General features: G+C 37.4%; 1 protein-coding gene across 7 annotated transcripts in view; it reads right to left on the bottom strand.

Annotated features, from left to right (window-relative positions):
- Positions 1-17,145, bottom strand: part of LOC113055963 (RNA binding protein fox-1 homolog 3) — a 377,645-nt gene that overhangs the window by 258,680 nt on the left and 101,820 nt on the right. The window contains exons 4-5 of one of the 7 annotated variants that reach the window (XM_026222362.1): positions 16,597-16,649; positions 16,152-16,400 (exon numbers count right to left, since the gene is read on the bottom strand). The exons of 2 other annotated variants lie outside the window; for them this stretch is intronic. In XM_026222362.1, the coding sequence (XP_026078147.1) occupies positions 16,152-16,230 (79 nt within the window). In that variant the 5' untranslated portion in view covers positions 16,231-16,400; positions 16,597-16,649. Of the gene's footprint in view, positions 1-16,151; positions 16,487-16,596; positions 16,650-17,145 lie in introns of those variants that run through there. 4 more of the 7 variants (XM_026222368.1, XM_026222364.1, XM_026222365.1 and 1 more) reach the window with 4 other exon arrangements.

Raw genomic sequence — 17,145 nt, 5'->3', positions numbered from 1 at the left:
CATTAATAAAGAGGCGAAAGGAAGGAAAAGATGCAGTCGAAAAAAAGTGTACAAGCAATAGGGATAACCACGCCCTGGAGAGGATTGTGAAACAAAACCCATTCAAAAATGTGGGGGAGATTCACAAAGAATGGACTGCAGCTGGAGTCAGTGCTTCAAGAACCACTATGCACATAACATATGCAAGACATGGGTTTCAGCTGTCGCATTCCTTGTGCCAAGCCACTCTTGAACAACAGACAGCGTCAGAAGCGTCTCGCCTGCGCTAAAGACAAAAAGGACTGTTCTGCTGCTGAGTGGTCCAAAGTAATGTTCTCTGATGAAAATACATGTAACATTTCCTTTGGAAATCAGGGTCCCAGTCTGGAGGAAGAGAGGAGAGGCACACAATCCACATTGCTTGAGGTCTGGTGTAAAGTTTCCACAGTCAGTGATGGTTTGGGGTGCCATGTCATCTGCTGGTGTTGGTCCACTGTGTTTTCTGAGGTCAAAGGTCACACAGCTGTATACCAGGAAGTTTTAGAGCACTTCATGCTTCCTGCTGCTGACCAACTTTATGGAGATGCAGATTTAATTTTCCTACAGGACTTCGCACCTGCACACAGTGCCAAAGCTACCAGTACCTGGTTTAAGGACCATGGTATCCCTGTTCTTAATTGGCCAGCAAACTTGTCTGACCTTAACCCCATAAAAAATCTATCAGAGCAACCTGGGCTCTCATAACACCTGAGCAGTGCAACAGACTGATCGACACTGCATTGCTGTAGTAATTCAGGCAAAAGGAGCCCCAACTAAGCATTGAGTGCTGTACATGCTCTTACTTTTCGTGTTCATAGTTTTCAGTTGGCCAAAATTTCTAAAAATCTTTTCTTTGTTTTGGTCTTAAGTAATTCTGAGATACTGAATTTGGGATTTTCCTTAGTCAGTTATAATCATCAAAATTAAAAGAAATAAACATTCGAAATATTAGTCTGTGTGTAAAGAATGAATATAATATACAAGTTTCACTTTTTGAATGGAATTAGTGAAATAAATATTTTTTTTTTGAAGATATTCAAATTATATGACCAGCACCTGTATAGCAAAGCATATTACAGATGCTTTGTCAGATTTAATTTGAACTGTGGTCCCAGCACATGCCGAACTCAGTTCTTTTTTTTTTTCCAAGAACCGAGCCATCCTAATATTTAAATTATAATAACTAAATGAATTAAATTGTAAAGAAATATCAGTGTAGTCCCACTACAAGCCTAAAATATTTTGATACAAAAAAAGGAACATTGCTTTGATCATTGTTAAAGCAATCTATATTCTTGAGATATTACCTAGTTGTCAATATGTCAGACACAAGACGTGTCTCTAAATTGAGGTAAGCAAAAAAAAAAAAAAACACAAGCTCAGTAGTTGTAGCAGAATGCAAAATACATGAAATCCACTTTTGTACTTTCATACTTTTTTTTTTCCTTTGGCTGTTATTTTACGGTATTTACTTCTTTATCCGTTGTGGAATCAAAGAGCTACCAGCCATCATGTATCAGTTCTGTTTGGGTCTATAAAGTGGGAAGATTTGAATCCCATCAAACCTTCATGCTATCCTCGTCTCAAACCCCATCCCTCCTGGAGTAGGGGACATGGAGACCAGAGCAGGAAGGAGGGTTCTGAGGAGCATCTAAACATCAATGCAAAGTCACAGTAAAGAGGGAGAGCGGTTGTAGGTGTATGATAGTATAGGTGTCTCTGTGTGCGAGGACGTGGGAGTGTGTGTAGGCTGGCTGCTGTTGAGAATCATGTGAAGATGTGGCGGAAATAGGAGAGCACAAGGGAAGGTGGTTATCAGAGGAGCTGAAATGACGAACGCTCCCACTCATTTCAATAAACAAAATTCATAAAAAACAAAAAATGTGGTATGTATGTATTTACATTAAGTAAATGTCAGTCTTTCAGTGCAAAGAAAAAATTTAATTGAGGCATATTTTCTAGTAATTCATCAAATGATTATTAACAATAATGATTCTTAAAATTACACATTTGGTCCTCGGCAGTCCCAAGTATGCACATGGAAGCAACAAGAAAACAACAAAACATACGTTTAAAAAGTGTTAAAACCATTTCAGATCACAAAGTGTTAAGATTAATCAAATTATGATAGTAATCATTATAACAACAACTATAGCACCATCATAATCGTCATTGTCGTCATCATCATAAATAACTGATTAAATAAATGGAAAAAAACTGAAAATATACATGCAAGGATAAAAACATAAATTAATGTATGAATAAATTAATGCATAAAAAAAAATAAATAAATAAATAAATAAATGTTTTATCAAAATTACATTGTGCTAGTCAATCATACAACATTTGCTAGTCATCCCCAGTTGGGGTCATTGGCACAACTGCATAGTATAACCTCTGTCATGAATTGAAATAACAAATGTAGAAACCGTTTTCTGACACTCAGTCAACAGTTTTACTCAGTGTACTGAGGCTGTCATCTAGTTGGATTAGTTTGTTTCACTAGAAATATCCAAAAAGTAATGTACTGTGCCAACCAACTCTGTAATCCCCCACAAACTTGGTATACTGCCTCCCTTTTTTATTATTATTATAATTTTTTTATTCACAGAGTTTTAATTTCATCTTCACTGTTTCCACTCATTCAAGAGGAGGTTTAAGGAGGAGTATTTGAGCAACAGTTGTGTTCTAGTCAGGTAATAAGAGCCACAGGCGGTTCGGCCCAGCTAAATGCTCAGTTCATAAAAGATGAAAAAGACAAGTCTCTCAGTTACATGAGCAAAACATTTCACAAATTTTGTAAGCCCGACTGAAAGGGCACACAAGAAAGAATGGTTCCCAACACTCCCTGGCTACCTCATTAAGTCCTTCTCTGCCTGACTTTCCAAGCAATTTCACCATCATCTCCACTCAACGCACCACCAAAAGGGGACGAGCCCTCCCTTTGAAGGCACCAGAAAGTGTTTCAAATACAAGCTGATTTTATTCAAGTGAATCACTTTTAAAGGCAAATAACAGGGCAAATAAATATTGTCCAACTTTAATTTTGGCTCAAAACAGACAGTTTTGTCTTCCAATGTCATGTACTTTTTGCTTACAGTTCCGTTAGCTGGACGGACACAGATGGCCGGATATTACGAGTTGGTGCTAATCACGATTCCTGTTGTTTGCACCGTTAATCAAGTGTTTTATCTGCATTCAAAGTCAATTGCATCCAATTAGATTCAGTTCCAGCCAGGCCCTGAATGTGAGCCATATTCAAACATCACAGCTGAATTCATGACTCGTGTGGAATTGAGATTGGGCTTCCCCCCTTTCCATCTACCAAGAAAGGGCAAATACAATTCACTGCACAGCGCTGGCAGAAGCACCACCCTCTCTAGGCAATGCCTCACTATGCTAATGAGACTAAGCCAGGGATGCTAGTGTTGACGCTGCAGGATATGTTAGCAAACACTTAAACCTTAAAGTTAAAACACCACATTCAATCAAAAAGCCCATTTTAAATGTCAGTTGGGAAACAGAAGAGAGAAACAACAAAGTATTTCAAATTTCCTTTAACAGCGTAACATGCCCGGCCCAATCTCACAGGGGTTTCAGTAAGGTCAGAACTTCAATGAATAATAGTTGAGCTCTTATAATGTTTGAAGGGAGATGGATATTACACTTACAGTTCAGACTTAAAGCCATAATCATGCATGTGCATGCATGAGTCGATGTAATATAAAGAATGCATGAAAAGAGGTAAATAAAATGACCCGTAAAAAGATAGACCTAAATTGAGCTAGTCAACTTGTGTATTGTTTTAGAAGGATTTAAAGTGCCCCTATTATGCCATTTTAAATACTGCCTTTTATGCAGTGCGTAATGTAGCTGTATGTGGATGTAAACAATCTACAAAGTTGTAAAGCTGAAAGTACATGATAAATAATCGTCTCCCAAAAGAAAGAATCGACTCTGAACAACCTAAACAAGTCATCAGTAATTCAAATTCCACTTCTGTGATAGCTACACATCACTGAAAAAAACATTTGCATAATGCCCACCTATTTTCTCCGTTGGCGGGCTGCGAACAACTTCACCCACCCAATAACACTGTTGCTATATATACACGTGTGTGTGTGTGTGTGTGTGATCTTTTATGTGAACTGGTGTTTTTCTCATTCTTTTAATACATTATGTCTCTAGTCAGTGACAAAGGCATACAGGTGAAAGCAGTACTGTTCTTTAGCGCAGCCTCAGCACCAAACACACCACTACAAATCATCTACATCTACTGACAGCCAGATGTTATTTTAATTGGTCCATTAAAATGTTGTCAGTGGAGCAAGATTTTAACTCACAACCAGTCGCAAAAAAACATTCAACTTAGCCAAAAAATCTCAAGGTAAGGGGCTTTGCCCCCTAAGGCTGAGATACTAGATTCGTCCACGGCCATAAGCCATCAGAAACAAGCAAGGGACCAAGTTTTAGTTTCACCAAAGGTTCATTCGAGTACCCAGCAGGAGATCTGCACCCACAGCGGGACTCTGAGCAAAATGTGAAATTTCAGACAGAATTACAGCTGCCTCCAACACTGTGTACAGAGCAATTCAGCACAACTCATCTGGGAGAGGAGCAATTATCCTACGGGGAAGGGCTGAATCTTTTTCTCAGCCTCCATTCACACCATGCCCTGAGGAATTCCCGTAGCATGCCTTCACCAGAGCCGCTGGAAAGTGTTCTTACTGGAAAGCAACGGGAGCTTTTGTTGTGGTGAATTCAGATTTGATGCACACTTCTATTTGTAAGACGTGGTGTCAAATGATTTACTGGAGTCAGCTCAAAAGGGAAAATGAGTGCTTTTGAGTCTCTGGAGTATAACCAGCTCATGTTTAGACTCCCAGCAAACTCCACAAATATGATAAAGCCCACTCTTTAAATGTTACGACAACGTATCTCAGCACAGCCTTAAAATAGAATACATGCTGTTGGCAAAAAGAGCCATATGGAGAAGGAAAGAGAAAGGAGGAGAGGTGAATGGGAGATGACAAGAAATGGGTTACCCTTTCATAGTTATGGAGATTTCTCAATTAGGTTTCACTGAAGTATCGACTTAGTCTCAGATGTTCTCTTAAGATTATTATAGAGTGGAAAAATTAGACAACTGTTGGCATGCAGGTAAGTACATTTCAGATTTCAATTTCAGATACATCCTTGGTATCTTGGTAAATCTTAGTCTAATGCTGAGAACTCCTCTTAAACTCTTCTTCTAAGAGAAATATATGAGATGCAGATGAAATTAGGTATTCATATGTTTTTATTGCTATCTAGGAGAGAAAAAAAATACAAACAGAAATACAATTGGATTTTTCATTCCTATGGGGAGAAAAGAGGTTGGTCTTGCATAGCTCAGGAGATTTCATCAAGTTCTCAAGTTATGTTTCACTGAAGTATTAACTGTCACAGATTTTTTCTCCTAAAATCTCTAAGGAAATCAACAGACACAAATGAGATGACATACAAAAAGAGCGTAGAGCTTCAGGTATAACAATCAATGTGAATAATCTGGCACACATCTTTAAATTTGACGAGAAACGTTTGAGGTCAAAATAAGAGCTGACTTTTGATGGCAGACTTTGTAACTTGGCAAATCTGAGTGGAACGCATTGTTGAGAGTAAAACGTGAGATTAGTTGCGGTTTTCATTGCTCAGGAGATTTGTTTTTGGAGGTCTCAGATATGTTAGACACACGTTTTCTCAGATGGAAGAATTAAATTAGACACAAATTTTCAACATACTCTGAAATCAGAGTGCATCATTTAATCCTGGAAAAATTTCATTAAAAAAATGTGTGAGGTCATTGTTCTGTGAAACTATTAAAGACATGCAGTATGTGACATTACAATTGTATTTTTTTCTCAATCGCACAAAATGCTCCATTTGCTGTGGAAGGAGAAGAGAGGACAGTAGCAAAGGTGAAAAGAAAAACTGATAGATGAAGAGAGGACATGATAATGTAGTCATGCTGAGATGTGTTCCAGCAAAGCCAGCATAAGTCAAACTCCACCGAGCGACTCGGCAGTGAGTTCAATTATAAGTTGGTGTTGAAGGTCAGGTATTGTAGCTCAAGTGATACAATGTGCAAAGATGGATGGGCCTGCTGATAATGTTTAACTAAGTAATCTCACAGTACAGTGAAAGCTTGTTTAAAGACCTTATATCCTTGGAAACCCTTGGCTTAGCGAGGCGTCTTATTACAGTCCATCGGCGCGGGTGTCCCTCAAACATTAACAACCATTACTTATGCAGTCTGCATAGTCTCCGACAAATATCCCACCAGAATGAAAGGATGTAGTCTTACTGTGATGAAATGAGTGAGTAAAGATAAGAGTTGTAGAAAAGCCTTTGTTGTGTAAGTGCCTCATTTAAAAGTTTCCCCTATTTTAAAGTGAAAAAGACCTTCCTTCATAAAAAAAAAAAAAAAAAAAAAAAAAAGAGTACAAAATGAAGTGCAAGGCGTGACAGACACACGGCTGAGCTGCTTTACAAGTTACTCGCAGCTACGCTTGATGAAAAAACGCGGCCCGTGAAATGACATAAAAGGTATGCTGCTGTTGAAACCTTCTTTCATGCAGCGAATAGAGAGAGAGAACTGCCATAGAGTGATCAGTGCCTCGCTGTGAATAGTCTACTGTCATCAGCCTGCCTGCGCTTAGGAAAAGATCTGTCAGCTCTTATCAATGCACAATCACAAAGAGACGTTAAAATACAGCATCTGAACCACTTTAGCTTTTAACACCACTCTGTGTTTCTCTACACAATCAAGCACTTTCCCCACATCATACTTATATGGCCTTTATAGTATTGTGAAGAAATCGAACTGAATGAGTCGGGGGTTTAATTCACATGGCACACGCAAATTTCCTTAACTGCTTGATATAATGGAATATGAAGTATAACTCATTACTCATACTGTAAGAAATCATTTCTGGACAGAGATTAAGGCTGGCATTGAAATAAGACAATCTCAATTTGAGGCTTTCGGATATTTTATAAAAAAAAAAAAAAAAAAAAAAAAATGTTTTTTCTTGTCTAACCAGGCAATTGTGTTACATTTTGGCTGGCTAAAATGTTTAAAGTGTAAAACTGTCAGTGCCAGTACTCTTCTTGCTGCATATCCCTTGCATATTTATGCAATTATTGTATGCTGTAAAATATACTGCATACATTAAAATAACATTTAACTATTTACATATATAATCTACTGCAGTAAACAAATTTACTTTACTAAAGTGTTAACAAGCAAAACTGTTATTTACAATTTGATATCATTTTGTCTTTCCTTAAAAGGAGGAAATGCAGCAACAAGGACTTTATAGGGTTAATACAAATCTATTATTGGGATTTAAATGTATGGACAATATGTACCAAATTGATTGTTTAAACTAAAAATCTTGTGAAACTAACAGTCTTTGTCTAGAGAGAGTGACAGAATTGAAGTACTTTGAACAAAACAGTGCATAATTGCATATTGGTGACTCCAGGCACACTTCGAAAGTTTCCCGTAAAGTTCTTACCAACCAATTTGTTTTTATTAGTTTAACTTTAGATTCAAGACACATCACTTTAAACTCTTTAAAGTAAAGTAACAGCACAAGTAACTGTGCCTAACAACTTGTCATTCCGCACAGCATGCAACATACAAGACATATTGTGAACCCACTTGAATGCAATGAAGTCCAACCAGCCTTCCTTAAAAAACATAAAAAGCATCAGTCTCTCTATTGCGCAGCTGACTAATTTTCGGCCCACCACAAACTTCTATAACAGAACAGACTTTCGTCCCTGAAGCAACAACAAAAACTTTTCAGAAGATCACAACATCAAAAGCCCACACACTCTCTGACTAAGAAACGCCCAGGTATATTCTATCAAAGAGAATTGTTGCCAAAATCCTCTTCAGTTAAGAGACGGAGAGGACTGTTTCACATCAAAGGCTGCTGTGGAGTTATGTTTCTGCACTCTTTAATTCTGCAGGGCAAGACGCAAGCTTATCTGTACTTAAAAATAAAATAAAATAATAATTGATGCAATTGACATCGGATTTCATAAGGAATTTTGCTCATCCAGTGGTATTCACCCTACAGAAGAAATTAGATGAAATTATAAAGGGTTTTATTAGATGTGAGAGTACTGTTACCTAGTTACAACAGTAAACTGCTGCCAATAGTTCTCACAGTAGTAGTCATAGCATAGATGATGTAATTGCATGGCAGTTTAGACACAAAAATAAAAAGTGGAAAGATCCAACTTGAATTTCGATTATTGAATCAGAAAACAGGCTTTTATTAAAAACAGCAGATTCTCATCGCTTTGATTAATTGAAGGAATAGTTCACCAAAAAATTTAGATTGGCTCACCTTCAGGCCACCCAATATGTAGATTAGATTGTTTCTTCATCAGAACAGATTTGAGATTTTGGATAACATGACTTGCACACCAATAGATATTCTGGAGTGAATGGGTGCCGTCAGAAGGAAAGTTCAAACAGCTGAAAAAAACTTTTTTTTCAACAATTAACTTCATTACAGTCCATCAATTAATGTCTTGTGAAGTGAAAAGCTGCCTGTTTGTAAAAAACAAAAATACTTTTCAAGGCAGTTTAACTTCTGGTTAAAGGGGTCGTATGATGGGATTGAAATTTTTCGTTTCTATTTGGAGTGTTACTAGCTCTTGGTGCATAAAGAAAATCTGTAAAGTTGCATTATGTTTACGCGGTGCAATACACAACGCAATGCGTAAAAAGACAATATAAGTAATTATAATCAGTAATTATTTCCCCACTGTATGCAACAAATGCCTTGCTTGTAATGGGTTTTACTGGTTTTGTCTGGTCGTGCCGGAGACGGCATCACAGCATGTTAATGAGCCTAACATTTCTGTCACACGCTTGAGGTAATCAGCCAATCACAACACACCAGATAGCTGGCCAATCAGCATTACACCTCACTTTTCAGAACGATCAGCTTTTTAAAAATAGATGCGTTTCAGAAAGGCAGGGCACATAGGAGCAACAATAATGTACATTGTGTGAAAAAAAAATATATATTTTTTTAACCTTAAACTGCATAAACACATTGCATTACACCAAATACACAACATAATGTTCTTTTTAGCAATGTATGACCCCTTTAAAATTAGTCCATAATCCATAATACCACTTTCTCCAGTGTCATCTTTCTCCAAGTCCATCCCCTGTTGTCTTCTGACATCAGAATCCACTACATATTTATTTAGAACTGTTTTTGACTGTTTCCAATTGTAAACAGTTCTTAATCCTAGCAACTTCTCTCCTGATTCAGACAAGCTAGCTCTTTCACTAGAGAAAGCAAAATTATGGATAGAGAACTTGTATTTGAGTGTTTTGAAGTTACAATTAATTTATTGTTTATACAAACACACAGATTTCTGCTTCACAAGACATTATTAGAAGAACTGGAGTCATGTGGATTACTTGTGGATTATTGGTAGGTTTTTATCAGCTTTTTGGACTCTCATTCTGACGGCACCAATTCACTGCAGAGGATCTATTGGTGATCAAGAGATGTAGCCTAATGCTAAATTTCTACAAAGCTTTTCTGATGAAAAAACAATTTATTTTAAGTATTGAAAGGCCTGAGGGTAAGTAAAATTTCATTCAATTTTCATTTTTGAGTAAACACTTCCTTTAGGATTGACCAAAGACACGTGTCAAAGAAAGGTGCTCACTACACAACAACTATAATAGCTGCTAAATCTAGAGTAAATATTTGCTAAAGAAATTGTGAGTGCATTTTGGCCACATGTTGCAGCCTGTGATCTGTTCAGGTGTTGCCACGTGTCCTTGCTGTACAGAGTCATTCAGTGAAATAAGAGACAGTCACTCTCCTTTTATGGTGGGCATTTTATAATAAAGTCATATGGTTGGACATTGTGATCCTTTCAAATTGCCCCATCTGGAATTTCTCAGTGCCAGCCAGAGGTCATACTATTACATTTAGCCACTGGTTTTACTACATCTGATATAGCACTTCATCTGTCTGTGACAGGTGAAAGATGTGATTCTTTCCTGAGAAATCTTTTCATTATCATGACAATTTTCCCCTCGGTTTAAATAAATGCATGAATGTAACGGCAGAGCTTCCATTTTAATAGGAATTCTACTTTCTACTGCTTTTAGACCAGAAAAGGCCTTTCTACAGAGCAGTATGGATTATATTATATTATATTATATTATATTATATTATATTATATTATATTATATTATATTATATTATATTATATTATATTATATTATATTATATTATATTATATTATATTATATTATATTATATTATATTATATTATTCTCTTCAAGGAATTTGTCCTCAGTGCCACTAAACACATTGCACAAAACACATATCACAAGCTACAAATATATATATATTATATATATATATATATATATATATATATATATATATATATATATATATATATATATATATATATATATATATATATATATATATAAATAACAACAACAAAAAGTACATTAGAGTGATATATTTCCATATATTTTGGAGTCTCTGTTCATTAAAGAAAACTTATGTAAATATGCAAAATGACGTTTCAAATGTATTTAGAATAAATAAATTGTGTTTTTGGCACACACACACACACACACACACACACACACACTAAATTTTTTTAGGTGAAGAGTCATCATCTGAAAAGCTTTTAAAATCATAGCAAAACATTTCAGTGATCATACAATTCATTATTTTTGCCCTTATATAACTAAACACAACAACCTTTGTCCATAAAACTTCTCTTAAAAAAGTTACGAAATGTTCTGATGACTTTTCTAACAGCCTCGGAATTCCCATCTCAAGAGCCATATTATACATAAGCCTTGATCCTGAATTTGGTATACAACACTTTTGCCTCACGCAAACACTGCAGAGTGCTAACAAACCCATAAGTAGTTACATATTTAAAGCGACCTCTGTTTCAAGGTTACAGCTTGGACGATAGAAAAAAAAGGGAAAAGAAAAGCAATTTCACATTTAATATGTTGTCTGTTGTGCTTATGAGTTTAAAAATGTGTGTGTGTGATGTCTTTAGAAACACGCAACATCCCCTTTCAGAGACAGGAGACCTCAGGGTCTTCAGACTGAGTGCACACATCCAGTTAAAAGACTTTAAGGTGGGGGGATTTCGAAGCCTCCCCTGCAGACATGCTCCAGCTTTGTGCATTTTAATGGTGAGATATTCAAATCTCAGAGTCTGCCATCCCTCACCCTCATTTCTCCAGCAGTCCACGCAGGGTGCTTCTGTCTGCAGCTAATGGGATGCCATGTACGCAAGGAGAGGGCTTATTTGGGGAGGTCTCTGCCTCCTTGAGGTTAAAGGACCTTGAAATTTGCTTTCTTTTCATTCTTTTTTTTTACTGAATGAACTTGGAAAATTAAATGGAATAAAATACATTAAAATAATGTATTAATGGTAAGAGGAAAACTGGACAGGTTCACTAGTCATTTCCCACAGCTGTGCAGGCTATTAACAGCAGTATCAAGGCGCTCTTGCATGAAACCTTGAAGCTGCTTGCAATAAGAGTTAACAAAACTCCCTCTGTATGTCCCCTGCAATGTCTTTGGTAAACAAGGAAATTAAAAATATGCACATAAACCCCAGCATTATTAGATGATATTTCCTAACTGCCACTTGGCATATGAGCAAAACCACAGCAGACTCTGTGATTTGTTCGCCAAATATTGGAATTCACAGAAGTGTTAACTAAGTAAAAATGCACTAGGGTGTTAATTTGTTTGGGGTGTCCAGATGTCTTTAGTGATTTGAGGTCTTGAAGGCTTTATGGCTGTTTTTTTAAAAACACCCATGCAATCAAACTGAAAGTTTTGCCCCTTTTATTCTTCGTCTACTAGCTTTATAGGGATATTTAACCTAAAACTAAACTTACTGTAAACTTGTGGGACTTGTTTCTTCAGCAAAACACAACAATAAGTTGTTTTGAATAAACGGTGAAAGTCTCTTAGAATCGAAGTTCAATCAGAAATACATAAAACACTGAACTCATCAAGCCAATTCATGGGGACAAAGCCAAAGTTGTGGGCCTCTTTTACCGCAGCTAAATGACAAATGAAGGGCTGTGGACCCTCCCTATGGTATAATTAAGGACCGTTTGAAATGGGCTGGGGTATACATTGACCTTCTACTAAAGGGAAGGGAAATACAGGAGGTATAATCTAATAGTTGCAAATTGTTGATGCATATATTAAACATAATAGCATTGGCCCTTCGCCCTGCACTGCTTCCCATGTGGAAATGCCCTGACTGGGCTACTGATCGGTGCATGAACAGAGTTCACATGGCATCTGTTTGATCAAAGTTTCCTAACCAAAGTTCTGGCATTGTAGTTGCATCTGGTCGGGCCACTGCAGACCACGGCTTCAAAATCAAACAGAGCCATTGGGGTTCTGAGTCACGGAGGGGAAGAGCAACACAATTTATGCTGAAGGACATCCCTGCTAATTATTTTGCATTATCGTGATAATAAAGAGAAAAGCTTCCACTTGCTACCATTAAGGCAAGCGACAAATATAAAATCCTGCTCCCTGTGTTCTACAGAGAGGGCATTATGGTATGGCCCTAAATTGACCCTCACTTCTCCCATATCAGAACATGCATAAATACCCGGGGCAGCAGAAACGCGGAAAGCTATTAATCAACGGACACAGGGGCTTAGATCTGGATCGGCTTTAAATCCAATGGGAGATTCCTCTCAGATGTTTAAAGCCCAACGGTTTAATATCCCCGCCATCCCCAAGTGGGTAATTGTTTCGCTACCGCAGATAGAGAAACTGTCGATCAAGTCTTGCTTGACCTTGTTTCTGTGGCTGTACTGACCTCCGGAAATGTAAAGCAAAGATCATATCACATAAAAAGCAATACTCCCACAAACGGGCCCCAAGCTGCAAATTGATTCTGCTGCCATGGAATTCACTCCCATCTCAGAGAAGGAGAGGAAGGGGGGCATTAGGAAGGGGTCTCTTCCGCTGCATTCATCCTTTTGTTGCAGATATCTGTCCTGCGCGTCAGCTTACAGATTTTTATCGTTTATGAAAAGGCACTCTGCATATGCTGGCAGAGCTTGTGCCGGTGACAGATAGCAGAGGGACGAATAAGCCGGTGACTCCAGCTTGCCGGTGTTTAACACAGTCCCTCTGTCACAGCAGTGATAGCAAGTTCTATTGCAGTATTGTCTGCAGTATTAGGCCAAAGGGAGCGAGAGTCACCATTGCAATATTGCCCAAAGTGGGGCTACAGAGATTGTCTTGGGAGACCGCCCTTTGTCCCCCCCTTTGTCCCGACGGGAAGCCGGTAGACAAGATGGTTATCCCTGCACTGTCCGAAAGCCACCGTTGTCTATTAAATCCCCTAAATTTAATTTAAAAGAGTCTCCGATTACGTTAGAAAGTCTGCAGATGTCCTTGCAATGGACCGGGTACCAGTGACCCATCGCCTAATTAAAATTCAAGTTGAAAAAGAGTGTACTTTGATCAAATCAAACTTTAATTAGCTCAGATAACCCCAAGCTACCTCCGAAACATTACCAACTGGTGGAATCGTGGACGGAAAGAAAAAAATAAAAAATCATCCATGGGAGATATGTTAGAGGAATGTACAAAGGAGAATATTTCGTCACACTCAGCATACTTTTTTGGAACAAGCATCAGTAAGGGCCATTTTACACACAAATCAGCATAAGGTGACTAACCTTTGGTACATTATCATTGCCCTCCCTTTTGCAAAGACCAATGTCAAAGGTCCTGCTGGCCAGAGGTACCTGCAAAAATCAAATTCCCCCAACCTTTTGAATCACTCGAGTCGGTGCTAAATAATTGATGTGGCCATTGAGACCGGTGGCGGTGGCAGTGATTTGATTTCGGAGCCAGTCTGAATGGGTTCAAGATCCTTACAGACACCCCGCGGAGGGCCAGTGAGAAATGTCAATCGCATCTCATCTACGGACGGGGGCTTCTCTGCTACACAGAGAGAGCGCCAATCTCCAGGCAATCTGCAGCAAGTTCACCATCCACATTTAATGAGACACACACACACACACAGAGACACACACACAGCCGGAGTGGTAGAACAAAGAGGCGCTCGGTTGTAGCTCTGACAAGTGTCAACTTCACTGCAACTGTGACATGTAAGAGGATTTTCTTGATGATATGAAAGAAAACCGAGTAAATGACAAAACTTGGAAATTATTATCTAATTGACTGTCATGTCATGTTACATATTTGCATGTTTGTGAAGCTGTGCAAATTGTTATGGTGGTTACTGATTTGATTTGTAGCCATAACAACAAAGAAATCCCAATTAGCCGAAACGACAAATGTGGCTTTTGTCACTTCATTACTAAAAGTATGTACCCTATATGCTGAAAGATTTTTAAAAGTTTAATATAAGACAAATTAACTGTGTATTTATTCGCAGTGAGCGAAAAACAAAAACAGTCCAGTTTAAATGTTTTTCATTTGCTGAAGTGCAAAAAGCCCAATCTATTTTTTTTTTTATCCCGTCACATATGTTGAGAGTGTCACACAAATTTATAAATCTAATGAAATGGAACAGACATGCTGTCCTGCAGATTTATTTCATGTTACTATATGAAACTTCCATATGTTCTGCTGTGCATCTGACAAACTAGAATTGTCACGCTTGCATGGTTCATTTTTTGGCCGACATGTTGAGTAACGCCACCCTTGTAATTCTCTTCAGGTATTCAGTCAAATTCTGCACCAGCAGACGAGCCGTTCACAAACACCTGGGATTTGAGTGTTCTGACTGGCGGAGGCTAACTTAATTATCTATAATTGGTGGAGTGGTTCTCATTTATAGTGACTGACAGCATCGATCTGTCTCGAAGGTAAGCTATCATGCCTAATAAATAAAGGAAAAGAAATGAGTACTGTAGTCACATTCCAAATGAGCAGAAAAACAGCAACATGACACAATGTTAAAACGAGATGTGCATTATATCTTATTGAGGAGCGAGACTAGTCCCCGGAAAGAGATAGGCTAGATTATCGATGTGCATGATATTAAATGTAAAATCTTGGGACCTTAAATAATTTAAGTGTGAAAGATCACAGAGTATTTGATCTAGTCTCTGTATCAAACCTACATTACACAGGGCAAAAACTGTAGAGCCTCCAAAAGTGAACGTTACACTGTCTCACAGCAGAAATGTCACAACATGAGGGTTTGCGGGATGCTAGAGGGGTGTTACTGGTCCATGGATTGATTCACTCTCTAAAGATTTCAGCGAGGCATGTGCTTGCGCATGTGGCAGAATACACCGGATAGGACATTGTGTAGCCTTGAGAGAAAATCATGCATTTGTTAAGATTGCATTATATTGCAAATATATTGCTAGAACATCTGCTTTTAGTGTCAAAGCTGCAGCCTAGCAGTTTGCATGAATTATGGTTGTGCTGCATACAAAAAAACAAAATAAAAATAAATTTCATCAATAGCCTTAGGCTGTTTATTTGTTGCCTGAGGTATTGATACTGAGGTAACAGAGCTCATATCAAAGCCAAACTAAAAAGATATTGTGTACATGAATTTGCCTTACAAATTTCCAGTCCTGTAATGAAGAGTATAGGCCAATGGCATAAAATATACTATTTTTTTTTTCTTTGTCTAGATTAAAATATTATATTATAATATTATAAGAGATCAATGGCATCAGAATTCTGCAACGCAATCAACTGTACATCTGGTTCATTTGACAATAATAAGAAAATTCAACCTCAGAGCCAGAAGCAGATATTTGATTTGAAACGGACCATTATACTTAGCTAGGCTCCAGTGTGCTTCTTCCACACGAAAACCTTGGATGCATTTTGTCTGATTCCACAGTGCTCAGAAAAGCTCTAGGCTAAATACATGACCAGAGTTGGTTACTAGTTTGTTTCACGATTAAACCTCTGCAATGCTATCACCGAGCCTAGGGATCTTTTAGCGGAAGAGCGCCTCTGGAAACAGTGTTTTGTCTGTACAGATTAACCAGCGGAACACCTCTCATCCAAACTCACCTTGAAAGCCCTGACTCTCGAGGAGAGTTCGAGGAGAATTCCACCTTCCCAGTTCTCTTGCTCTTTTATTCTGTGTCATCAGGCCTGAGCTTTGGGCCAGAGTGTGTTCCTTCCCCTTCAATACACCATATCTCAATGGCCATCCAAGTCATGCACAAGACCCCGGCTCTGAGCAATGACTAACAAATTTGTTGAAGAGTAAGTAATGTTAGGTTTGCTGACATTGGCAAGCATTGCCACACTCTCAGACTGCAAAGAAAAGAAAAAGAAAAATTATAAGCCTAACATAAATATCTTTATTTTTTTTTTTTTATTGTATGCATTGAATCAAAAGCACTATAATTATTATTATTTTTTTTTTTATTTTTATTTTTTGATACAAGATACTTTCCTTTTTTTAAATAAAAACAGCAGTCTGCTTGAGGTTAGATATTCTTATCCTTACTCAGCACGTCCAGTCCAAATTTCTGCGTTGCATCTTTTCCAGCAGCTCAATTTCTGTTAAACCAATAGGCAACACTTTAAAAATACTGTTGGTTCCCTACTTTAGAACTAGCTAATGGAATAACATTTATTATACTGGATAAGTGTTTCTACATAAACTAATAAATGTTTAACATTCCAGTTGTAAAAATGAATCATTTAAAATATTATGAATGAACCTGGAGAACAATGGTAAATTAACCTCTATTAATAAATGTCCATGATACTTAATGTTAACCATTTGAACCATTTAGTAAAGCTTCCTTCGCATCCATTACAGTAATGTTGAAAGATAAATAAGTTCATGATTTTATAATGCTGGGAATATATATATATATATATATATATATATATATATATATATATATATATATATATATATATATATATATATATATATATATATATATATATATATAAACATGCATAAAGGATCTCCCCTTATTTCTTCATGCATATTTACACCAATAAGACACAGTGTTTCCTTTGCTTTTAGCTTGTGTCACTTGAT

The sequence above is a fragment of the Carassius auratus genome, chromosome 37 (genome assembly GCF_003368295.1).
Source record: "Carassius auratus strain Wakin chromosome 37, ASM336829v1, whole genome shotgun sequence".
In the NCBI taxonomy this organism is placed as follows: domain Eukaryota; kingdom Metazoa; phylum Chordata; class Actinopteri; order Cypriniformes; family Cyprinidae; genus Carassius; species Carassius auratus.
This window is presented reverse-complemented; position numbering and strand designations above follow the sequence as displayed.